The 26303-nt window shown below is 40.3% G+C and overlaps 1 protein-coding gene across 7 annotated transcripts in view; it reads right to left on the reverse strand.

Annotated features, from left to right (window-relative positions):
• synrg (synergin, gamma) overlaps positions 1–22784 on the reverse strand; it is a 35713-nt gene extending 12929 nt beyond the window's left edge. For 2 of the 7 annotated variants that reach the window (XM_080053610.1, XM_080053607.1), the window contains exons 1-15: positions 22738–22784; positions 18926–18966; positions 17900–18057; positions 17347–17474; positions 15652–15757; positions 15433–15544; positions 14146–14475; positions 12567–12845; positions 11318–11398; positions 10965–11161; positions 9927–10178; positions 9704–9843; positions 7212–7342; positions 6712–6774; positions 2584–3555 (exon numbers count right to left, since the gene is read on the reverse strand). In XM_080053610.1, the coding sequence (XP_079909736.1) occupies positions 2584–3555; positions 6712–6774; positions 7212–7342; positions 9704–9843; positions 9927–10178; positions 10965–11161; positions 11318–11398; positions 12567–12845; positions 14146–14475; positions 15433–15544; positions 15652–15757; positions 17347–17474; positions 17900–18057; positions 18926–18966; positions 22738–22772 (3025 nt within the window). In that variant the 5' untranslated portion in view covers positions 22773–22784. Of the gene's footprint in view, positions 1–2583; positions 3559–6711; positions 6775–7211; positions 7343–9703; positions 9844–9926; positions 10179–10964; positions 11162–11317; positions 11399–12566; positions 12846–14145; positions 14476–15432; positions 15545–15651; positions 15758–17346; positions 17475–17899; positions 18058–18925; positions 18967–22737 lie in introns of all 7 variants that reach the window. The other 5 variants (XM_080053609.1, XM_080053606.1, XM_080053608.1 and 2 more) reach the window with 4 other exon arrangements.
• Positions 22785–26303: the final 3519 nt, after the last annotated feature.

A 26303-nucleotide genomic window follows, 5' to 3' on the forward strand; every position in this document is an offset into this window, starting at 1 on the left:
TCAATACTTTTTTGGAGAGGCTGTGTACAAATTGCACTTTAGGAGCAGTGAGGACTTAAAAGCCACAATTTAAGAGGCTGCCATTTTTATACATTTACAATTATGAAATAAAATGATTTATGCTGCTGATAGCAAAATAAGAGGGGAAGATCACAATATCTGCATTCATTTGCATGTAAAAACGTGAAGTGATCTTCATTCAAGTGCTCAAAGGGTTACAGAAAACAAAGAGGGCCATCCTTACACTTGACATCCCAGAGAGCCTTAATTTACATCCAATCACAGATGCAGAAACAGACTTAAAGAGACAGTATCCTTTTCCCTCTTGCTACAGTGATTGTTTTTCAAAACAAGCTAATGTGCACAAACTCGTTTGATATCCCTAATAAAAGCACACCATTATTTCTCAAGACAACAATGTTTAGCTTGGAATGTTAACCTTAAACATTTTAATCTCACTAAATAAATACTGTAGGCTACATTTAACATAGTTGGCAAATCACAACAAGATCAAGGAGACTTTCATAATAAGAGCTCATATTCCTGTAATAAAAATACACTATTAAATCTGTATACATTTTTTTTCCTTTGATAAAAACAACTTGCAATACTGTTATGCATAAATTGGTATCTTGTATTATGTTCTTGTCAATTTCACAAATTGAAAAGGCAGGCACACTGCAGCAAAAAAGCAAGGCAGGGAGGGTAATACTAACTTCATTATGTTCTCAGAGAGCCAGAGCGTAGAGCCACACATGATAATTCATGCTGCAATATTATAGATAACGGTTGAAAAAAATAAATAAAAAAAAAATCAGATTCCTTTTGTGCTCCAGACTCAAAAGGAAACTCACAAAAGAAATACTGTCTCTTTACGATACATGTCCAGGAACACAGTGCAAAGCATGGTGAGGTGCTCAAAACTGCTCAGCCGGCTACACTTTGACAACAGGTTGTTAGTCCCAGAGCTCTCCAAGAACGAGAACATTGGATAAATAAGGGTGGAAAAGACTGGGCAATGTGGAGCGGCTGTTACAGTAGTCTAAGAACCTCTACTGTATCGAAATCAAACAGGGCACTGGTCTTTGCCCAATCAGCAGCGTTGTAGCTGCTACAGCTGTTTTGCTTGAACACACCATCTTATTCTGTGGGCCTGTTTCAGTTCAACCACTTCACGGAAACTGAAATAAGGCAATGGATGTTTACATTAAGGTTTCCTTCTGCTCGGGAAGAGGAATGATCAGTTTCCTTGGATGGAATTGTGTGGTTAACATGTTGTTTAACTGATAATCAACTGATATGTTGAAGTAGTTAAAGCTTAGAAACAACTGCTGCTATCCATGCAGAAAGTTAAATGCATGTGTGTAATAACAGTTTCACTGTTGGTCAGGTGAAAACTTTATCAACTGTCAACCGACAGAGAACTGTCCGAGTCTTCAACAAATATATAGAAAAACAGAAATCCTAAATGGTTTGGGTTGCAAGGCTTTCGCCTGACATCGATTATTACATGCCATCTTGGGTCAAATTACGGATTAGTCTTGAATGATTTCTGTGAAACATGAGCCATGACATGGAAGACGAGATGCTTGATGAATAAATGATGAACACTGGAAAGGTGGAGAGGGAGCACTGACATGGACTTCACCTGATTATTAATCGACACTGGGTCGATTCTATGAGTAAACTTTATCTCCACTTTTAATGGACGTGAGGTAAGGGAGACAAAAGCCGACATGCTTATATGGTAACTAACCATCTCATAAGACGGCAATCTGACCCGAATGATACTGCATGGCAAGTCTGAAATACTGCAAAAGACGTAAAAACAAACACTCACATTCAAGCACAAACAAGCCTTAAAACTCTATCGAATCCAGCTATGATGTGCTTAACATCTCAGCTGCTGGTGTGAAAATATTTAAAAATATCTAATTTCCTGTTGTTGCATGCAAAATGTCCTACTTAGGGATACATTTAATTTTCAGCTTATCAAAATATTATTTTCTGCCTTTGGAAAACTGGGGCCGATTGTGCAAAGCCTGTGATAAGAATAAACAAGAGGATCGTCAGCGGAACCTCCTCCTGTACTAGACTGTATTCAATTAAACCTCTCTGTTTGCATTGCAACATGTGCACAGAGTTCACACAGAGAGCAGCCGAGGGGCCTTATCTATAAACTATGACTGCACATCACAACCAGGCACTCGCCATCACTAGCAAATAAATAAGAGGACAATTCTGTCATAACAATAATAATATATGAAGGGAGGAAGGGGAAATAGGGAAACAAAAATAGGAGCGAGGAACTAAGGATTTAAATAAATAGATAAATAAATAAGTAAGATAAGATGAATTATGAAATGTGGAATGAGAAATGTGAATAAATATGTATATCATGTAGGGTTAAGTATTTTGAGCGTATTCGATTCAACTAGGACCTTGCCCTTTGACCCCTTGTTTGGTGGTCACTGGTGGGCACTGCGGAGGAGAGGCCACTGCTGGCCGTGGTATTAATACTGCTTGTGAGCGGACGGACGGAGGGGGGGGGGCCTCACCAGAGCAATCGCACTAGTTCCTCACCTGTAGCGGGGGGCTGGTGTGCCGAGAGACCTGGCAGATCCAGAGAGCTGTCCGACATCACGTGCTTTAGGTCTCCGCCCATGTCCGACAGCTTCATGTCCAGCTGCACTGAGAGCGCGTCCTCAGAGTCGTCCTTCCCTACACTGCTGCCCCCGATGGACGGGAGGTCCAGGGACTTGACAGAGGCCGAGTCCTCTTTGGCCTGCTTGAAAGCGGCCACCTTGTCCACCAGAGTCTTTTCAGAGGCTCCCAGCGCCGTGCAGAACTTGGAGGATTGAAAGTCGGCAAAGTCGTCCGTGTCGCTCTTGAGAGAAGAGAAGGAGCCGCCTGTGCTCTCCTTGGAGTGGTCATAGGCCAGGCCTCCCTCCAGAGAGAGACGTTTGAAGACGTCGTACTTGTCTGAGTTCTGCTGAGGCCGCTGCTGAGCGGGGGTGGTCTCCCCCTGGACCTCCACGCTGCTCTCAGCTTTAGGCTCCCCACCAGAGCTGCCAAACGCCATGAAGTCTGCAAAGTCATCCTGAGGCGCCACCACAGCTCCTCCTGATGCTGAAGCTTTAGCAGCATCAGAGGAGGAGCCAAAGAGGGCAAAGTCACCAAAATCCTCTGCTGTCCCTCCCCCCGGAGGTTTGGCTCCACCTGGAAGGAGCACGATAGAGGGGGGGACGGACACAGGGGGGAATGTGCTGGGTTTGGTCTCCACGGGGGCAGGGACAGAGGGAGCTATAGAAGAGAAAAGATCCAGGTCGGCCATGTTGAGAGGATTTTTGGGCTGTGAGAGAGACACTGCTGGCTGTTGCTGCTGTTGCTGTGGGAGTTGCTGTAGAGACTGAGAGGTTGGGAAAGCAGAAGGAAAGGCAGGTTGAAAGATCTTGGCCTGTTCTGAAGGGTCTAGTGGAGAGACGCTGTCGGCGGTTTTAAAGTCTGTGAAGCCATCGTCAGCGCTGACAGACTTGAAATCTGCAAATCCTTCCCCTGCTGAACCAAAGAGCACAAGTTAAGATCATTAAAACATTTATCATGGCTGTCTCTTTGACATGAGACAATCAAGCCTCAGCAGCCACCATTCTTTCATTTTACAATCCTACAAGAAAGTAAGAGAGTGGATTATTCATGTGTCTGTCACGTTGTGAATGTTTGCGTTGAATTCCAATCCTCTGATGAATTGTGGGGCTGCAGTGTCCAAAGAACAGCACACACACACACACACACACACACCACACATCTACACTAACATGCTAATTCAATTCTAGAAAAACAATTAAAAATGTCCATCTTAACAGTTATTATGTCTACTTAAGTCTGAAAAATCCCACAACTTTACCAGTGAAAAAAAAAAGTTTCAAATATATTTAAACCTTAAGCAGTCTAAGGTGGTTGGGAGATCTAGACTTAATTTTACAGTGTTTGAAACCACTTCGGTAGATCAACAGACTTTATATATTTATTTTCTAATTTATGTTACAACTGAAGGTTGAAGATTAGCTATGTGTCAGAAGTTGATAATGTTTCATTTTTCATTTCATTTAACCTTTATTTATACTCGAAAGATCAGTTGAGGGGTGACCCTCATTTGCAATGACATCGAGTCAAAATAATGTGATCATGTGTGTAGATGGGTTAGCCAATGTTCTATAAAAACAGAGATTTATCTTATTTGCCCATATTGAATGACACAATTAGATTCTTACATGATCAGTTGCATAAATTATAAGCCGTTTTATAACACTTTTTTATGGCATATTTTGCTTTTACGAGACAGTACTCTAAAACTCTCCTTAACTACATTTTATTCAAAAGGTTGTTTTACTTATTTGTCAGTAGAAACCTAAATGACCAGTTAAGATGGATATTTTTTACAATAAGAAAAACCCTATAATACTATAAAAAGGGCAGCAGAAATATTTTTGAAACACAATATATTTTACCTCATATATATATATATATATATATTTTTTTTTTATATATACAAATATAAAGAAAATTCTGCAACACACCGCTTGTATAAAACACACAGAAAAGTCAGAATGCATCATGAGATTCAGCGGTTGTTCATCCACTGCGGTATAATATATGCATGGACCAAAACAGAGAATCTGTTCACACTGCCGGTGTGCGTTGGAGAAGAGATAACTAATGGGCTCATTAAGAAGATGGAGCCTGACAATGCCAAGGAAAGGTCACCGCAAAGTATGACTTACTGGAGTCGTAAGAGCTGTCCCCATCGGAAACTGTTCTAATGAAACAGGGACGGGAAACAAGATTCAAACATGTTGTAGTGAGCTAACAGCTTTATCCAAGTTAGAAAAACTAGGTTTAATTAGAGGGAGTCCAACATTAATGCCACACCCTTCACTACAAATTCCAACCAAAATAACACAAAGATGTTTTCTAAGCAGAATGTGATGTTGATATCTGCTCATAGGGACCATCTCAGAGCCAATTATCTGTTTGTTGTTTGGCAAAGAGGCCACAGGCAGGGCTGTACAGTGCGACAGTTTTGATCGCATTTGCTACTGGAATTGATCACGTGCGATGATGAATACAAGTCCACTCGCACTAGTGCTAATGAGCAGATGCACAACACTGCTTAGAGGGCTCTTCAATAACTATCTCCAAATGCGGGTAAATGTAGTCTTTGGCTGGTGAAAGATGTGCGCTCTGGATCTGTGCTTGTGCGGCGATATAACCGGAAGGAGACGGCTCTTTACATTACCGCAGTTAAGTTAGCGCGTGTGCAAGCAGAACATTTCCTGTGCGCCTTCACATTAAAAGCCTGTTACTAGCCAAACATGAGTTGACTTTTATTCTGAAGCCGGTAAAACAGGAAGTTAGCGCTTCAGCTTGCAGTGCTCTAGCTACAAAGGCAACTCATTCAGCTGCAGAGAGTTTGAAATAAGCCACTGAAGAACTACTCTCAGCACATTCACAACAACCAATTTAATTTATCCTAAATTTTACCAATATGTATACTTATTCATTTAACAAGCTATGTTTAATGTTTTAAAGTTTGGTTTTAATTAACAGAAGGACATTTTCTATTTTTGTTATTATTATTAATATAATAATTATATATACAAAAAAATATATAGATACAGATATTATTTTTATATTCTTATGGGGAGAAATAATTCTGAATCAGCAAAAAATTGCAATTGGCAGGTTAGATTCTTTTGTCTAAATTGCAATCAGTGCAACCCTATTAATTTTTCTACAATTATTACTGCACACACTTAGCCTGGCATTCCCAGACCTGCCACTAGGCGCTGGCAAATTAAATTTGCTGCGCGTGTTGGTCTGGAGACGCTCCGTTGAAGCTTATCAAGACTACCAGAAATCTGGTATAACGTTTCAATTGGTTCTATCTAATATGGGCGCGCCAGAGCCCTTTATATGGTACTCTGGGGAGGACGTAACCGGATGACGACAGTGACGTGCATGCGACGTCGAAGCTGTGATAGTAAACATCAAAGATGGCTGCGGATATGTTGTGTGAGTTTGAGACTGCTTTGGCCTCGACCCTTAACGAATTGGAAGACGGGACTCATAGCTTTCACTAGCAAGTAAGTGGAATGTTCTGTTTTGCCGACCGACAACGGCAAACGTTTAATTGAACAGTTTAACAGCTGTTCGCTAAACGAACGGGGCTTACGTCACTTGTGCATCGCTCTGATTGGTTGTAGTGCTATCCAACTGCGTGCAGTGGCATTTGAAATGCACGAGTAGGAGCCGCCCCTAGAGTTGGAAATTACTATTGATCGTCGCCAGACCCTCTATCGTTCAAGATATCAGGGTCAGGATTTCCAGGCTAGCACACACTAGGATATAATATTAATTGTGAATCTCAAATTAGACCAAGATGACAGCCTCAAAGGTAATTAGAGCGAAATGCAAGGGTTAAGGTTATGCAAGTTTTCGAACATACTTTCTGTGCTACCAAATTTATTTTTGTGCTACTGATTTTTTTGGCTTGCTAGCACCAGTGCTACCACCTAAAAAAATAAGCGTACAGCCCTGACAGGGATTTGACACAGGAATACACGGAAATGTATGATAACAAAAAAGAAAGACATTAACAATAAAAAAAAGTCCTAATGTGCACACATGCTTTTTAGAAGCAGAGTTTCTTACCGACTGGTTTCTTGTCAGCAGGCGGCTCAAGCTGTCTGAACACACTGTATTTGTCTCCACCGTCTGTTTGAGAACAAATAAAGAAGAATGGGTCAAGTTTGAACAGAAGATACAACACATTTAACAGGCAAGCAAGTTGTTAAGGAAAACTGGGGCTTTATGTATTGTCCATGGACCAAAACACTGACAATAGAAGTGAAAAACTGTTCCACAATACTAAAGGTTCCCTCATTTAATCTGCTTTGAAAATAATTTTCTTTGCATTACGATTGAAGTAGATTTAAGGTTGGACTATGTAGCTTTTAGGGATCAATATTACGTTAAAAAGAAAGACGTACAAGGCGTGTAGTTGACATATAAATTGTCCTGAATGGGACAGTTTAGAGTTAAAGAAACAGTTTGCACAATATTTAGATGTGTTGTGGTTAAATGTTTGGAAACCCATCTGAGTAATACAGCTAGGGACCCTTTGTGCACCCTATGTGAGGTATAGAAGATACCTGAGGCGGCAGGAGGTGTAGGCTCTGTAGGCTGATCCACAGACAGCTGCTTGAAGACGGCGTATTTATCAGACGACGTGACGGACGTGGAGGAGGAGGAACCAGACACTGGAGTCAGCATGGCAGGCACGCTGGAGGGACACAATAGCTACAGTCAGACATCAGGGAAAGAGAGGTTCAACCTTCCCCTTGAGGGGTTGAACCTGCAATCCTTGGACTGATGACTATAAGGCAGATGCCAGCTGATTTTCAGAAAGATCTTGTTGACATATTTTAAATATTTTTTTTTTTTAACATATTCTCTTCCAATCTGGGCACAGCTGCCACCAAATGCTTCCAGATGGCATATAGCCTGAAAAAAAAGATCTATAGAGCTTTGAAATTGGGTTTTCCCAGAGTTAAATATGAATATGAAGCCACAGCCTGTTAGCTTAGCTTCCGGGAAAAGAGGGGAAAATAAACTGCTTACCAGCACCTTTAAAATCATTTGTTAAGATGTTTAATCTTATTTAATTAATCTGTACAAAATTATATTTTGAAGGGATTTAGACCAAGACTCTTTATTTAGCCAAGAAACGCTCCAGAGCGTTTAGTTATACTTAGCTTTTTGTAATAATTCATCAAACAAGTTATGAAGTGGTTAATTAGAAAGCTTTATATCTGTTGGTAGGGAGATTTTGTTACCTTTGGAGAAAGCCCGGCTAGCCATTACCCTCTGTTTGAAGTGCTTGTGCTAACTAGCTGTTGTCGGTGGCTTCATATTTACTATACAGATGAGAGGGGCATCAATTTTCTCCTCTAATTCATCAGAAAGCAAATAAGCTTAATCACAAAATGTCTCTTCCTTAAAGCTAATTTTTTTTGGTGAATGTATATCATGCAGGTATAAAAATCTTACAAGATTACATTGCAGCAGCATGATCTAATGCACTAGAATCAAGCAACACGGGAAATCATTAAGCTTGCTTTCCTTCCAATATTAGTTTATACAAAGCCCTTTGTCTGCAAGACATCTGACAGTAAATTATCCCTGCCATTTCAGGCTGGCAAACCAACACCAGCTTTTCAGCCCCACATTTAATAAGACATCAATCTAAGCCTGTGGGGAATTTATGTTACACGGCTGTAACAGTGAGGAGTATGGAAGTAAATAAGTGTCATCGGATTTGGAAAATAAAAAGCCATTGAATTTTAAGCACTGACTATTTATGCATTGAAATAATGTATCTGAATTTTTTGCCGCATTGAAATGATGTATCTGAATTTTTTGCCTCTGAATTTAACTCATTCAATTTTAAACAACACATTTTCACCTTTATTTTACAATGTTCTCAAATTCAAAATCAAATATTCAACATTAAAACATTCTATGTGCCAAATTCAACTGCAAAATCCCATGTATGAAATTCAGAGTAAAACTTTGGGGACCCAAGGAAGAGCAATCGATCATAGATGCTAGATCGCGTTCAAACAAAGAGAGCCAGTGGGAATATTAGCTTGTTGCCTTGGATACCCCTGACTGATGCAGGAAGGCAAATCAGGTTTTAGCCATGTCAAACGGCAACGCAAGTAACGATGGTGCTTGGGTGAGTACAAACATGTTTCTATATAGGGAAGAATATAATGGCTAACATTTGTTGAACGCGATCTAGCATCTATGATCGATTGCTCTTCCTTGGGTCCCCAAAGTTTTACTCTGAATTTCATACATGGGATTTTGCAGTTGAATTTGGCACTTTGAATGTTTTAACGTTGAATATTTGATTTTGACTTTGAGAACATTGTAAAATAAAGGTAAAAATAAGTTGTTTAAAATTCAATGAGGCAAAACATTCAGATACATTATTTCAATGCATAAATATTCAGTGCTTAAAATTCAATGGCTTTTTATTTTCAAAATCCGATGACACTCATTTACTTCCAAAGAGGAGTGTATGTTTTTCGAGGGAGAAATAGTAAGGATTTATAAAGAGCCCATGCCACTTAGACGTGAGATGCTTTAGTTCTTTCTCTTTCCTCTTTCAATGGATAATTGCCTTTCAGCTTGCTCTCTGTGAAAGGACAGTCTCTTCATACGGGCTTGGCACGTAACACAAAGAAATAAGCCTATCTACTGTCCACTGAAATGAATTCATTAAGAGATGACCCAGACTCATTGTTATTCTTGGGAGGTTATTACGAGATATTAAGACAGTGTGTCTGACCAAGAAGGACAATGCAAGACATAAAATTATTATGCAGAATAACACGGCTGTAAATGTCACTTCTGCAAAACATTTCTTCAGAAAAGTAGTTAGGAGTTCAAAAGGAGACAGAAATAATGAGGAGCAGTGAAGGAACATGTTTCTTGTAATGTTAACTGGGGTCAAAAGCAGCCAGGGATACAACTCTTAAGCTTTTGAAGATTTTTCTAATTGTGTATGGTAGAATTAAAATTAAAAGAAATTCTATATTTAAGTTGAAAAGTACTCAACCTCTTCTCTGCAGTATACCTGTTTTGGTGCTGAGGTGTGATGGTGGTGGGGAAACTTCCACCTGACTCCCCCTTGAACTCAGTGAAGGCCTGGTCTCCAGCTCCTGGCTTTGGGGCCTCCTGGAAGTCCTGGAAGTCATCGTCGTCGGCTTTGGGCCCCTGAGACAACAACATGTTAGTGAGTGGGATGTGAATTATGATTATGAACAAATGCAAAAAACTGAAGGCGACAGGCTAGTTACCTGTGCAGGAGGGAAATTGGCGATGAAGTTAGTGTTTGTGGGTTTTTGGGCAGGAGCTGCGTGTGTCATGGCCATGACTGGTGGTGGTGCCTGTGTGGGCATCGCCATGGAGACCGGGGGCTTGGTCATCATGGGCTGTTGTTGGTGCTGGGGCATGACAGGGGCCATGGCCATAGCCAGGGCTGGCAGGTTGGGCACTGGTGGAGAAGGGAACTGACTAAGGATTTCCACATTCATTGCTGGGAGGCCACTCTGTAAACAAAAGAAAACAGGTTTAAAATATACAATATATTTCATGTTTTTTTTTTATTGTCAACAAATACAAGACCAAACCAAAAATGAAATGATCCCAGCGACAATTATTGTCTGTGTATCCAAACTTCTGATACACTGCAGCTTATTACTCAACAATTAACAACACATTTCTGAGCCACATTACAATCAATATTTTGAGTCTATTCCACATACACCCTGCTGGTGGAAGATCCTTAGAGGTCAGGGCAAAGTGGGTGATTATAATCCATTTCTTTCGATGCCATCATGTATTTTGCTGAACTAGGAAAAAAAATTATGAGGTTTGTAAATAAATGATTCACTGCAGTCCAAGTTCCTTTTGAACAGATGTCACTGGCACTCAAACCTTTTCCCCCCCTCACAATGCACCTTGTTGTGCTTGTGTTTTAAGGTTGACAAAGATTTGCATCACCAAAGATTTCTTATTATTCCTCGCTTGGAAGCATGTGGCATGAAGTGTTTCGTGAGCTGCCTGCAGATTTGCATTCTCCCAGGGGTGGTGATGACAGCCCCATGCTATGGATGATAAGAAGTCTCCTGCCAAACTTGGCTGATGAGGACTCAAAATATAGTATATATTTGGCTTACAATGCTTCACAAGCTCTAGGCTGCCTGTTCCTGCCCATTCCTGGCTAAGCCAATCTAATTTCAGCGTGTAGTTCAAGGCGAGGCTCTGTGGAAGCCATAGGGGACGATTAGTTACGTTGTTCTAAGTGGATCATTCGTCTTGACTCCAGTGTTTACCTGCGCCACACCAATTAGTGCAAGTACAGTGTAGAGCTCCTCCTTGGTCAGCATGCCAGGTGTTGTGCGGTTGGCTGATGCCCAGATTTGCCCCAGCGCTTCCCTGGGAAGACCTGATGACATTAGTATTGGGTAGAGCTTGGCTGTGTCGATCCCTGACGGTGTCATGGTGATTTCATGAATCTTCTTGAACATTTCTAACGGGACAGAAATGAAAAAAGGGAAGATATTCATCTATTTAGATTAGTTTTATAATTTTTCCAACCACTTTACCAGGAGCGCCCCCTAGTTTGATTTTCATTTCTTATGTAAATATCCGGAACATTATATTCGACATGAATGTAAATGTTTACCTGGGATGAGGCTGTCATTGTAAAGCCAGGATGGCACCATGGGCTGGATGTGCTCTTGTTGTGGATACCCGCCAGCACCTGCTGTCATAGCATGCACACGCACACAAACACAAACACAAACACACAGAGTAAGTTGTTATTGCAAAAACAGGCATACAATTGGCCAAGCCTCTTGGCAGCTGAGGCCCTGTTTGTACCGAGCTCAACAGAATCGTACACCTGATGTCTGGAAGGCTCAGTGCAGATGAATGCACTGAATCACAAACATCCTGCTACATCGGACAACTTTAAAACTTTAAAAGTCTGTGAGCTATTTCCAGCTTCAAGGAGGAGGGAGAGAGGGGACTGCCTTTAAAGAAAAAAATACTATAAAAGTTATTTATCTGCTCACATTGACCTGAATAAACTTTAAATTATATTTACTCTCGGCTGCAAGACATTTGTTTTCTCCGGCAGCACAACTTTCCACATAATACTTCCATCAGTCTTGGGCAGTCAAATGAATCTTATCACAAATCTCCTCGGACTCCATGATAGGCCCTCTATATTTCCCTCAACGACACAGAAGGACTTGGAAACAGACAAACATATAAACAGAACAAAGGAGAAGCCGAGCGGCATGCACAATCAACCTCAGCTTATGCTCGGGCCTCGGTGGCACCTGCCCGTCCATGCGCGTCCCTGTTAAACCAAAGCAGTCGGCATGCACCAGAGATGCACACAGCGAGGAAACAGGCAGCAGCTTATTGAGTCAGCAACTATAACCCCAGCACCTTGACAGACACAGACCCCCTATCCACAACGTGTGTGGAGGAGAGCGCCAACATGAGAAGCCCTTTTAATGAGATTTGGCCTGAAGTGACAAAGGTTTAAAGCGGGGGAAAGAAACATGAGCACAGACTTGGCTTAGTAGAAGATGTAAAGAAACCAGGGAGGATACCTCAAAGACTCCACCACCATGTAATAATCCCAGGGTTGAAGGAAATGTCAGCAGGATTTTGTTTACCAGCACATTGGCTACAACAGTGATGATGCTCAGTCCAGAATCAGATTACAATAACAACCAAAAGAGATAGAATGGATTAAGCTTCTGCAAATGCTTTTTTCATTATTTTGTGGTCAGGGTTAGAAAGAGTGAGATTTTTTCCCCAGAACCGAAAGAAGAGTACTGCCTTGATTGTGTTAATACTGCAGCAAAGCGAGGGAGAAAAGAAGAAGCTATAGTCTAATAAACAGGCACTTATCTCACCACTGTCACTACTGGTTTGAGGAGACGAGTCAGCAGCTGATGGGTGGACACTGGGCGCTGCCGCCGGGGCTTCTGGGAGCTTTTCAGAGATGAAGACAGAACTCAAGTCCTGTGGGGCCGCAGCCCAGTTCCTGGCTTTATTGCTGGAGTGAAACTGAGTTGAAACTTTAGCTCTAGGACCCAGGTCCGCCAAACTCCGCTTGGACTTAAAGCTAACCTTGGCCGTCCTATCGGCAGTAAGATCACATGAGGAGAAAAGCTTCTCTTCCAGGGACGGGCCTAGAAGGGTGGATGAGGCACAGGTATCTTGACACAGTGGCTATACACAGCAGTTAAAGTATCCCAATTGTGGCACCTTTTTGCCCTTTCTTCGGCCCTAAATAAATCAATGAAAGTTGTGCGTTTGGTCTCATGTAATATGTATTTTAAAGTAAAAATATGGGAGGAGGGAATGGAAATGCATAGTTTCTACACCTGATCTATAAAACGGCAGAGGATATTGCATCTGAAATTTAACATCTGGCAAATGCAGGTGTAAAATCTGTGGTAGTGTTGCATCAGACACATACTGTAGGAAGTGAGACTATAATCAGGTCCAACAAGTGATTGAGCGGGACTGACAACGATCCTTTTATATGTTTACAGAAATAATTGTTTAAGGACCTTAAAGTTTTACCAAAAGTCGCATACATTTAAAAGAATATTTTTTTGAGGTGACATCACCCAGCTTTTAAACCTACTGTATACTGCTTCACATACGGCTTTCCTCTTGCAATATAAAATGTTGCACCTTTGATTAAATTTGCAACAGGCTTAGAGAATATCCCCCTTAATCTATTTACTGTCACGCAGTATGTATTGAGCACTAACTGAGGTCCTGTGGCATTCCTGCTTGCACAAAGTACATTAATCCTGCATTACGTATGTGTAGATTCTGGAGCAATTAACCAGGTCAAATTTCTTCAAATTTTGGTTTTACATTATCTGAACAAGAAAATCTCTTAATTTCCCAAATAAAAATATAAGTTTGTTTTTTTTCTTTTCCTTTTTCGTGCAATCTAATCTTCTTATACCAGATGCTAAACAAAGAGGCCAGAAATGATTCAGACTGAGCATTGGGCTTTGACACGCTATGGAGAGATAGCTGTTTCTCAGGAAAGAAGGTGATCTCTCTGTCCTGTCATTCATAGTCTAGAGACAGACAGCTGTCACAGAGCAGCTCCTCATCCCACATATTGGACGGCAGATGACACATGACAGTGACAGTCTTTATCTCGGTGCACACGTGCTAAACAGCTGCTTTATGGTTAAAACCTACAGGGGAAAAAAACCTATTTCCTCTCCTTTCCTTATTTATTCAGCATCCTTTTTTGCCGAGTGTAGTTTAGCGTCTGTGTTGGCTGCATGCTCTCACACACTGCAACACAGGTCAAAAACCAAACCAAAATGCAGACGTACCACTTAGAGGAAATATTATTCACAGCATCAGCAGTAAAAGCAGCAACTATAAAAACAATCTTCCAGATTATTTGAGGACGGGAGGGGTGATGACGTCAACAAAGCAAAAAGGAAGAGTTACCTTGAAATGTAGATTGGAAGCTGGTGTTGACAGCAGAGTGTGTGGTGACAGTGGGAATGGACACAGAGGCAGGGGGTGAAGGGGGTGAAGTTTGGAAGGAAGGGAAAGCGTTTACGGGACCCTGGACAAAGTCACTAAAGCCGTCATCGTCCTCACAGTAACCTGTGTTGGGGGGCTGGATGTGGGCATGAGAGGAGGAGGTGGAGGAGGGTGGAGGAAAGGAGGCAGGGCCGTCTACAGGCCCCTGAAAGTCACTAAACTCGTCATTGTCCTCAGACAAAGCCGGGGGGAGTGAGTGAGTGCTGACAGACGGGTGTGATGGCGATGAGTCTGCAAAAATGAACAAATAATGATGATGGCACAACACACACACACACACTACAAGAATGGAGAATGATTTTAGAGCTCCACATTGCAAGAGTGAGATAAGGACTAATTTGTGCAAGACCAGAAATTGTAGAACTGCATATTGAACAAATGTGCATGCAGCATTTAATTAATTTTCTGATTAAATAAAATGCTATTTAACTCAACTGATGTGATGGGGATTTTTTAAAGCTGTAACATTTGTATATAAGCAATAACCCAAGAATAATTACTCTTAAGCAGACGCAACCTGTGGGTTAGGGCCCACAAAAAACATTGTTCAACATAAATCTTTGCTCTTTTTTTCTCCAATTTTTTGAAACATCGGACAGTTATAGCATTTGTAGTTGGCGATAATTATTCAAATTAAACAACTCACGACTAATCAACGTTAGAGCCATGCCATTGGTGATGCTATTAGATATGGCTTCATTTTAGGGTTTTAAAAACCAAAGACGTTGGGCACTTCTGCTGTAGAGCTTTACTTCAGGCCAGGTTTGTCCAATGCATATACTACAATTTTCTGAGCTGCACAGAAAGAAGTTCAGTGAGAAAAATGAATAGTTCTAAGACACTATAAAAAGACACCATGAAGAGATTCTGTATTAGACAGATATAAAAATGAAGGCACTACTAAAAAGCGACAATGAAAATAAAGAACAAATGTGCAGATGTGTAAGACAAGGAAAAAAAAATCATGTGATAAGAATGTGTGTTGCATTATGTACTCGAGACAGCACATCCCAATTTTGTCTTGCTGCTAGCTGGGCAGTGACCATGCTGACCTGCCTCTTAATCCAGCTATTATTCTCAGACGGAGCCATTTCAATGGAGCTACAGAGAGCAGTTCTGATGACGGAGAGAGGCAACAATAGGACAAATCCCAGAGATTACATCTTAAAGCTTTTGAGGGGAAGGTACCTGGCTTCTTGCTCTGTGATGATGGAGTGGGATGCATCTTGGCGTCTCTGCTGAAGCCGTCCAGGTTGCCTTTGATTGCCTCCAAGGCGTCATCGCGGCTCTTTTCTCCCGTCTGAGTACAGAACAATACGGGATCAAGAGCCCAGGCGGTTAGAAAGAAGAGCAGTCAAAAGGTGTCAGAAAAGAAAATAGTAAAAAAGGGTGTGGAGAGCGACTCACCTTGGGTTTGACACTGCTGAGCAGCCTGAGCTTCTGCTTCTGCTCCTCAAACTGTCTCCTTTTCCTGTCCTCCTCCAGCATCTTCTGCTGCTGCTCCAGACGTTTTCTGAAGGGCAACAAGAGCGCAGACATTATATGCAGAGCCAAGTGAATCTTATTATTCAACAGGTTGGGAACAGGGCAAGGCATTTGAATTGTTGTATGGTTAACAGTAATTGAGAGGAGAAGGCAGAAACAATTTTCTCTAGTGAATACATTTCAGAATAAAAAATAAATAAACACTCAAATGAAGGAGTTTTGCAGGGAGATGGAGTAATAGTTACATAAAAACTGTATGCAGTTTCATCATGTCATCATAACCAAATTAGTGGAGAGAAATGTCCTATTGGCTTCTGTTGTTAATGGGGCCCCTCAATACAATTATTACCATTCTTTTCATTTCACATATTAACCAAGAATACCTCTGTTTAATACATGTAATGACTTCTTTTTGTATATGTTTGTGGGCTTTTCTTGTAACTTTCATGCACATAAATACTGATTTGTGTCAATGAAATGCTGGATATATACATTTGTGGAAAGAAATGAAAATTGTAAACCACAAACGGTATGTATGTAACGGACATATCAACAATCAATATTTATAGAAATTAAAGAGAATAATGATACAGTATTACAGTATCAGGTCTTTTTGGGGAATTTTTTAACCTGAAAGATAGTAGTCTGGAGGAAGCTGACAGGAAAGAAGAGTAGAGTTAAATAATTAAATGCAACAAGGGATGGGACTTAAACCGGGGACATTACTGTAACTTGGTCTTCATCTTAAAACCTTATGCCACTAGCACACCCTCATATCGTAGAAAATGTAAACCAAAGACATGGTACAGTAAATACTGTACATATATGCAATGATCAAAAAAATATAAATGGATAGAATAAAAAAGTGGCCTCTTAAAAAAAAACAGAAAGCGAAGGGGGAACTGTACAATCCTGAAGGGAAAAAAGGACCATAAAAAAGCCATAACGTTATAAAATCAGTGGTAACTCCGGAGCAGCAGCGCTGGAGCTAAAAGTGATTCAGTGTGTTAGAAAGCTTTAGCTACGGAAGGCAATTTAAAAAGATTGAGAGTCTGCCCCCTGTGAGGTTGCACTTACTGTAGGCACAGCAGAGCTTTGAGATCCATTCAAAGATATAATCTTTACTATGTTCAACACAGCCGTGGTAGCATGCCATTGCTTAGAACAAACTACAGCTTAAGTTCTGACAAGAATGTTTTTAATTCTGGGGAAAGAAAGATACTTGTTCATAAAACAAAACATTGAAGTTAACCTCATGGTGGCACTAGAGGAAATGTTAGGAGATCACCAAAGTCATTGAGATTCATCCTCCGAATTAAATTAATTACATTTTAAAAGCTTGAGAGTAGAGCGTCCCTCCCAGGAGGCCTAATCCTCGCAGCAGACACAGTTCAAATTCGACCTGAGGTCTGTTTTCTGCATGTCATTCCCCTGTCTGCCCCATTTCTTCCCTGTATCTCTGTGCTATAAATAAGCTAGATAAGCAGAAGCTATGTTTTGCACCTTCCTAAATCTAGTATGGTGGTTATATTGTACAAAATGCAGATGTGAGCATTCATGCGTACACAGAAATGACAAAAAAGAAGAAACCATAATATAAGAGTCAAGATGACTTACTGGTGCTCCTCAGCCATGTGTTTCTGCATGTCAGCAGTGTACTGAGGTCCGGCCTGTCTCATGCCCATATACTGTGGCTGACCCATGTACTGCATGCCAGGAGTCTGCATCCCCATAGCCATCCCACCCTGTTAGACACATGCACACAACAAAAAACATACAAACAGCAGCTCAGACACCTGTTAACAATTCTACACGATCCTTTACTTAAGGGATAAATGCTCCCACCAAGGGAAAGAAATGCAGTTCAGAAAAACATTATGGACTAGAGTCAAATCACCAGGATGCAATAAATTATTGTTACTGTGCTGATGCCTAAGCATTTTTTTGACTAGACTGATTTGGAAGCAAAAGGGCTCTAAATGAAGGTCTCCACTTAACAATGTATTTATGAATCAAGTATTAGAAAATGTGTTCAAAAATACTATAATGCATGTGTCAAACCCCTTTAAGGAAGCTATTTCAAGGACAATTGTACATCAATAAACAAGCACAAAATCAGTAAGATAAAAACTGCTCAACATCAAAACTAAATACAGACACACAAGCTCACCTGCATAGGCATGGCTCCAGGGGGCATCTGTCCACCATAGTTCATTCCCATCATGCCTTGCATGTTCTGCTGCATGACAGGAACCATGGGATAACCCTGCTGCTGCTGCTGCTGCTGCTGTTGTTGTTGTTGTTGTTGTTGTTGCATTGGTACCATGCCTGCAGGAACACACAAACACTTCTAATATCTTCTGTAAACATGGCAAATTATAGGGCATTCAATTTCTATTTGAAGCATGACAGTCAGGCCAATTCATAGTACACTGAAGAAAACTTAATATGAGTTCAGAGTTTGGAGGGAAAAAAAGCCACCATAGTCTGGTCATGATTCAGTATTGCAAATCAATTTCCTGGACAGCTGGGAAAAGACACGGGCTCAGCAAACAACCAGATGTGTTTTTCTGGTGACTACTGTGACAGCTTGGAGCAAAACAAGAGGAGCGAGGGAGAAAAAGTGTCTTGTTTGTTTTCACAGAGGGCTGTGTGTGTGTGTGTGTGTGTGTGTGTGTGTGTGTGTGTGTGTGTGTGTGTGTGTGTGTGTGTGTGTGTGTGTGTGTGTGTGTGTGTGCTGACAGCCAGAGCTGAGCAGCCCGCTCCTCTACTGGAGCCTCCAGATGATTCACCATGTAAGGGCTCAACCGGGCTGAATAAGTGGCTTGTTTTGCTGGCTGCACACAATCTACTTTGTCTAAAATGACAAGGCTAATGGGAGCGTGTAATGACCCCTTGGGGACGCCTGTCCCAGGAGGTGTGTGTGGATGGTTTATCAGGAGTGTTACTGCAAAGCAAATGGCCTAAATATAAAATACGAGCAGGCACAGCTAAACGATAGTGCATCTTCAGCCAGCAAGGCACTACTTTGGCGTTGGTAATAAAGGTATGAGCTCCAATATAGCAAATCCTCGCTGCTACCTTCCTACTTCTGCTTAATGACTTGTGGTGATTTTAAATGGCAAGGACCAATTGTTAACAGGAAAGACTGATGAGAAGTAAAGAGCACATTGGTGTCGACTGCAGAATGACTCACCTTGTGGCGGCCCCATGGCCCCTCCGACAGGATACATAAAACTAAAGGGGAGAAAAAAATATATGAATGAACTGAAGTAGAGACACACACATACAACTTTTCTACATGAGATGCAGAACCAGCATCATGTCCCCAGCAGCATTCTTGAATGTGAAGTATAGAGCCATCACCACATTCACTCTGACTAACAAGCCATTGTTATTTGTGTCGTATTAATAGTATTTAAAGCTAGACTGTAACTGCCATTGCTATAAATATGCATATATTCAGTGTGTCGTCTTTGTAATATACCATAATACAATCATTTAACTGAATGACATTTGAAACCCTGAACATTGACCAGATAACATTTGAATGTAGGGTGGTGTATCTTACTGTGCTATTGTTGTATAAAAGTTGCTTTCACTACACACACTTAACTTAATCTGACAGGTATGAGGAAAAATATATTATACATATAAAAGATATTAAAGTAGCAGTTAAAGCAAGAGCCTCGCAATGAGCCTTAGTTCTGCAAAATAAAAGTAGTTTCAGCTTATTCACAAAGACCAGTCAAGGAGAATTTGGGCTGTCATTTTTAACATTAATGCCAAAAAGAAAAATTGGTGCAAATGAGTTCCCAGAGGCAACATGGACTCTGTCAAAAGCGTCTGTGCTGAGAAACAATCAGAGGAAGCCTCTAGTCGGCCAAGTCTCTCCTCTGTGGAGCCAACCCACACAGGCCTTCAGCTATATGTCAAATAACTTATTCAAATGTGCTTCTTCAGGCTGGAACTGATGATGCAGAGACAAACACAATAAAGAGCCACTGCCTCTAAGCTAAACTTGAGCTTCTAATAGCCTCTAACTAATCCATTGGGTCACATTATCATACTGATAACTTCTAATACCAACACAACTGTGCTAACAATTGGGAGGCGGGGAGCTCATTGCAAAATAGCCCAAGCATTTGTCAAAGCAATTATCACCTCCCTGTGGCAAATGAGGAATTATTTTGACTTGGGTTTGACTTCTTCATGCACAATTTACTTTTGGAGGCTTTGTTTATTCATCCTTACAAAAAGTGAAGTTTTTGTACAATTTCAATTCAGTGATTCAGAATGAAAGTAGATGTATAAGGAAATATTGTTGACATTTCAGTCATAATATAAAGACATTTTGACCTATATAGACTTGATGAAATTATCTTTAGAGATGCCTTTGTCTTGAGGGGGGGGGGGGGGCTTCAGACTCTCACATCTGGCTCCCAGTAAGATTTGCAGCTTAAAAAGCTTTTATAGGAGCCTACAGCCTGCCTGTTGCCCACCACCCTGCAGCAAATAACAGGTTGTGGTGGCTGGGCAGATTAGCACAGAGGGAGATAAGCAGTAATAGCAGCTGTCGATGTCGGGCGAGCCAGAGCCTTGTTAAAGGCCTGTAATCATCAAACACTTATCATCACACCGTTCTGAAATCAGGGAGAGAGACGTCAGGGGCCAGCGTTTCAGTCAATGTAATCATTAATGAGGAAACTAAAAATAAGAATGATTTTAGCGTGTTCTTAAACTGCTCTGTTCGTGGAAAATACAGTGAACAATAAACCACTCTTTTACAGGACTGAGGTTTCAGTAACTGAAGCCATTTTTTCTGTGCAGTAATAAAAATAAAACAATACAATACAATTAGAGCTGGAAACGATCAATGGAAATGAATCATTGTTCTTAACCACAATGCATTATCATTATTAATTGTCTATTTCGATCATCTATAGTGTAAGCCATTTATCAAACAAAACATGCCGGAAATTGTCTGGTTTCAGATTATCAAATGATTATCACTCACTATTTTCTGCCAATGTTATACATCGCATAATTAAATAGTTGATCAAAATAATTTCCATGGAAACTATCATTGATAATTGAATAATCAGTTTATTGGTGTCATCTACTGGCTCCAGCTAAATGTCTCTACTCTAGGTTAGGGACTGTGGGATGGAAAAACACTTATTTGAAGATGTCACTTGGTAAATTGGGATGAGTATGTTGAAAAACATTTTACGAACTAAATAATGAGGATTTGATGAATGCAAAAAATATTCTGCAGGCTAATCAATACTGAAATGTAATTGATCTATATAATTGATTTTCAAACACTAAAAAGAAAAACTAATATGTGTTTTGTTTAGTCTTGCCAAGTAGCTTATTACAATAGGACATCTTCTGACATTGATTCATGTGATCAAATGTGTGACAAATCTTGCTGTTATCATATGGCCTGTTAAAGACAGAGTAAACTGCATGGAGCCGTTCATCACCTACTAATAGGATTGATACATTGCATCTCTGTCATTGTCTCCATCCGGAAAATGAAGACACAACATTGAATGAACAGCTCAGCATCATTATAAGTATTCATATTGACACATTAACTTCAAATATCAAACAGCTGCAGCGCTACTGCTCCACCTTATGGCTTTCCTCCACTGTGGCACTCAACGACACATTGTACTTTATTATCGCTGTGTTATCATGTCTGGTAGCCACACACACAGCACTGAAAACCCTCAAAATATAACTCCTTCATTCATATCCATTCAATTTGGCAATAGACTTATTGGATGTTATTCACAGCCCATCAGCCAAATAAAGCCGAATGCCTTATCAGTTAAAAAGAAGCGCTGGCACAATTCTCACTCCATAATTAAGACGTTTTCTTCCTACCCTAATTAAGTCAAAACAACGTAAGAAAAAGGGACTACCACCCTAAATACTGGCAACAAGTGTGTAAATAACACAAGTAAACTCAACTGACTTTAGCCAAGAGCTAAGGACACACACTGTCTATCAGAGGTCAGCAGAATAAGAATTGTAAAAATAACAACAATTACACATTACACCTGCTTTTGTTTTTTCAAACTGCCTGCCACAAACTCATCTACAGTCTTGAGGGGCTTTGGTTTCGCCTGTCAGATCAGCATCAGCTGGCCAGTCGAGCTGCTTGTAACCAGAGGATATTTGTTATTCAATCGGCTCGAGCTCCAGCTCATCAAAGAATCATGAGGTCCGGCCTTTTCTCATCTCATCTGCAGACGATTCATCATTCCACTGGCTGCTCTAAAAACACATCTACAGGTCTCCCTAATACGTACAACGATTGAGAAGTGAGAAATGTGGAGTGTTGACTGTGTGATTCAGTAGAGACATACTCATTTAAACATATACAGCTTCTTCAGCTGGTGTGTAAGAAAATTAAGATTTTTTTAGCAGCTTAAGTAGGCCTTAAGAGCATCACTTCTCATTTGCATCGCGTTCACGTACAACAGTACAACAACGTGATACTAACCACCCTATATACAGATAATCAGAAAATACATTATGTCATACTCATGTATTATATCCGAAGTAATAATGAGGCCAGATAATAACCCTATGAGGCGTCCACAGGCCTGAATTCACAGGTGCAAGCTATCTTCTAACAATGCTACAAGAGAGCTTTGTGCATTTATTTTGAGTAAATATCATTTTATATTGTTGGATACCGTGTGCTTCGGGAATAATAAAGTTTACACACGACATGGCATGTCAAATGAGTAAATTTATGAACACGGGGAGGAATATTTTGGTCCAGAAACAGCTAGCTGGCGTTAGCTGTGACACCTGACAACCAGCCATCTCATCTCATCACCCAGCCTCCACAACATCAACTAAACCTTTGTCGCCGTCTTCAAGGTCTCTCCGTGGGGATTAATGTGTTGCTAACCGGCACTCAGAGACGGATATTGTTTTAAACGTCAACCTTTTAGCGACAGAGTTCATTTTAAAAGGCAAAAATACCTGCTGCCTCCCCCAGATCCTGGCCGCAGCGCCATCTTGATAACAGCAGTCACTAGGAGGAAGGTGACGTCGGCAGTGACGGAGGGGGACACACCGCTCTCTAGTTCCCCGAGTTCAGTCTCTCAGGTACAGCTCACTTCCAGACTCTACTTTGAGAGAAAGTTTTGGGTACAACAACTGAGAAAAAAAAACCCTGAAAAATTATGCTGGTCCATTGCAGGGGACTGCTCTGGACTCTGGAGCCCCTAATTGGTTGGAGAAGGATGTTGTACAAACTGCTGAAGATAATGGACAGCAGCACTACAATTACATTTTGCTGATATTAACAACTTTTACACAAGGTTTTGAATGCAAAACTTTTACTTCAAGTGGAGTATTTTCAGTGTGTAACTGCTACATTTCCTTTATTAAAGGATCTGAATAGCCTACTTTTTCCAGCACTGCAAATACTCATGAGTAATAGCTGTATAACAAAAAGAGATAACTGTATTTTGCATCAAGGAGAAACTGGTCACATGGATTCCAAGGGCATAAAAGACTCATTAACCTCAGCAAGTTAATTAGGTTTTATTATCTGAAACAATAGCAGGAACTGGAGGTTTGTGATCAACTATTCTGAGGGGGACTTTGAGGGAGACTGTTTGAATGGTCCTTTGATTGTGCCATGACTTTAATTCATTTATCTATTATTATTTTTTCTGTGTTATCATGTCTTGTTGGCATTTGATTCCTTTTGTTTCCCCTCTCATCGTCATTTACATTTTTTAATTTAGTTTTTGCCTTAGTGTTTAAAAAGTGCTTCTTCAATACACCTGCCTCTGGTGTGTAAAACTGTATGAAAATGATGTATGATTCTTTAATTTACTTTCTTTCCTTTCTACCACCAATGTTTGTCTTTGCCAGAGAAAAGAAGGCAAACTGAGCACAAACTAGAACCATTGTGTACTTTTCATTCTGTATAGTAACTTGCAAGATACTTTTGCGTTATTTCTATTTCATTACTTTACTTCTACTCCGTTAAATAAATAAATACCTATATGTATCTGATAGCCATAGGTCCATAGCAGCTGTTAACTGTTACAGATAATAGTACCGAATATTATAAAAAAAGTAAGTTATAATTAGCTTGATTTTGAACCAGCTCTAACATATAATGCTCCTTACACAGTATTGCATAGACCCAGAAGGTACTGCTACTTTTACCTGGAGGAAGCCCTGGAAACCCTAACCCTGGAAAGACTACCTTAGAGGCAGAACACGGGGCAGCAAATACACATAGGGACAAGTAGATGTAATAAATGCACTTTCACCAGCAGATGTCAGTGTTGTTGTCGTCTTGTTTGCAGCTTTAGAAACACTGCCCAAGCAAACAGTGTACAGTGTACACAGGCCATTATGTATGACAAAAGAACTATATGCAGTCAGACACTGGCCATGAACTGTGTGGATTGAATTAAATAGTTGAGTATTTTGGAGACTTGTCATTTGTGTTTTTGGACAAAGAGCACAATGATGGAAATGTGTTCCTGTCCAAGGAAAAGGAGTCAGTAGACAGAATATTAAAGATGTGTATGGTAAGGTAACTTTATTTATACCCGAGGGTAGATTCATTTCGCAGCAAGATGATTACATCACATCATCACATCCAATCACAAAACAAAATACAACCTCCAACAACACAAATTAAATAAATATTAAATGTGTGTAGAGTGACCCCAAGATTTTTTTCTATTTATTGTAAAGTGATCAAACAATGTGTGAGCCAAGCAATGCTAAACATTATCAAAGACAACAGCAGTGCCAATCTTAATATTGCACAGACAGCCACTGTATACTTTAAAGCTCCCATATTATACACTTTTCGGTATTATTATACACCATATCATATGGTCTTAGTGGTCCCTAATACGTTTTTCTTTAATTGTTTGCTGAAAAAAACTTTCAGATAATTTATTGTACTATGCTGATGTTCAGCTAATCTCACAATGGCCTATTTTTTAAAAAGAGCTGCAGCTCCCTTCGTAAAGATACAATCTTTGAGCTCCCCCCGCCCCCTGTCCGGAAGCGAAGCCAGATACGCCTCGCCCTCTGTCTGTCAGGGCCGTGTACCAATAAGAAATAGGGGCGTGGGCTGCACAGTGGAAGCTTCTGGCTTTCCAGTTTGTGAGGTCAGAAACGAGGAGAATTCTGACTGGAGTATATTGGGGGGTAGGGGTGGGGGTTTCAGAAAGGGGGAGCGTGAGAAAAGGAGAGATTGTTATTTTTTTTTATATTTTGGCAGTCTCTAGGCACACCGTGGACCCATGGATATGTTAGAACACATTTAAAAAGTGCATTTAGCATAATATGTGACCTTTAATCAAATGTCCTTCATTTGGGAATATATCATATGTGTTTTCACTTCTTAAACAGGCAGCAAATGTCACCTATTGTACTGCTTATATGTGTATTTTATTCTTACTCCAAGGAAATGTTCTAATTGGATTGGAATCTATGATTTGTGTCATTAGAAGTATGGTCAATTGGAATATTTGAATTGTTTGCTGTATTTCACTCCACCTGTATGTATGATGTCTTGTGCAACAGTTTTACTGGCTGCTTGGAGTATTGAGGCCATTGTGCGTGCTGACAAAGCGATCCAGTTGGCAATTTCATTGTTACACCAATGACAAGGTGGAGAAGCGAGGAGAAGCCTCTCTGGCATTGTGTTGGCCGGTGTTGTTGTGAAAGATTTACAGCTTAATGACTGTAGTGTAAGCCAGCAGGATGACAGTCCCCGCCACTATCCATCACCTGGTCTGCCCTAAACCTTAGCTGTATTCGATGGATATGATTCAGAGTCCATATACATGACAGAGGGACAAATGTATCCATTTAGGAGTGACCAACACCCAAAGGGAAAAACTGCAGCTTCCATTTTAACAACTAGATAAAGACCCTGAAAAGCAGATAATAGTTTTTATTATTTTTTGATGTAGGTGATTTATGAGCATTGAATTTATTATTTATTATTTATTTTTTCCTTACTCTCGACTCTTGCACCAGTCTCTCAGTGTCCTGTGAGATTGCTTTGCAAAATAGTCAGGGAAAATTGACTGTGAGATGATGAAAGAATAACTTAAATCCTAAAAAAAAAATGGTAAAAAACTATTATCTGTTTTTCAGAACCTTCATCTGTTTGTTAAAATGTAAACTTCTTCTTGGTTGTTGGTCACTCAATCGAGAATAGCCAATAATAGCTTGATAAGACTTCTGTTTCTAATGAGGAAATATCTATATTAGAAAAATGAAAATCGTTAAATACTCAGCTCTATGAAGAAAATCTCTTCTCCAGAATTGTATCCCTGAAAGTAAAGATGAGGCTTTGAAACGGCATTTAGATCATAGTGGGAACTTCTTTTCTTTTTTGTCAGTTTTTGTTTTACATAAAATACAAAATGAATAAGTTATTTTAATTCCCCATCTAGACATATTTCCTGACATAGAAAGAGTGCTCTGCATGGAATTATAATGTGCGTGTGGTGTGGTCTTGGCACACACACACACATCATCCGACATAGTGAAGG

This window comes from Ammodytes marinus (genome assembly GCF_949987685.1).
Source record: "Ammodytes marinus genome assembly, chromosome: 3".
In the NCBI taxonomy this organism is placed as follows: domain Eukaryota; kingdom Metazoa; phylum Chordata; class Actinopteri; order Uranoscopiformes; family Ammodytidae; genus Ammodytes; species Ammodytes marinus.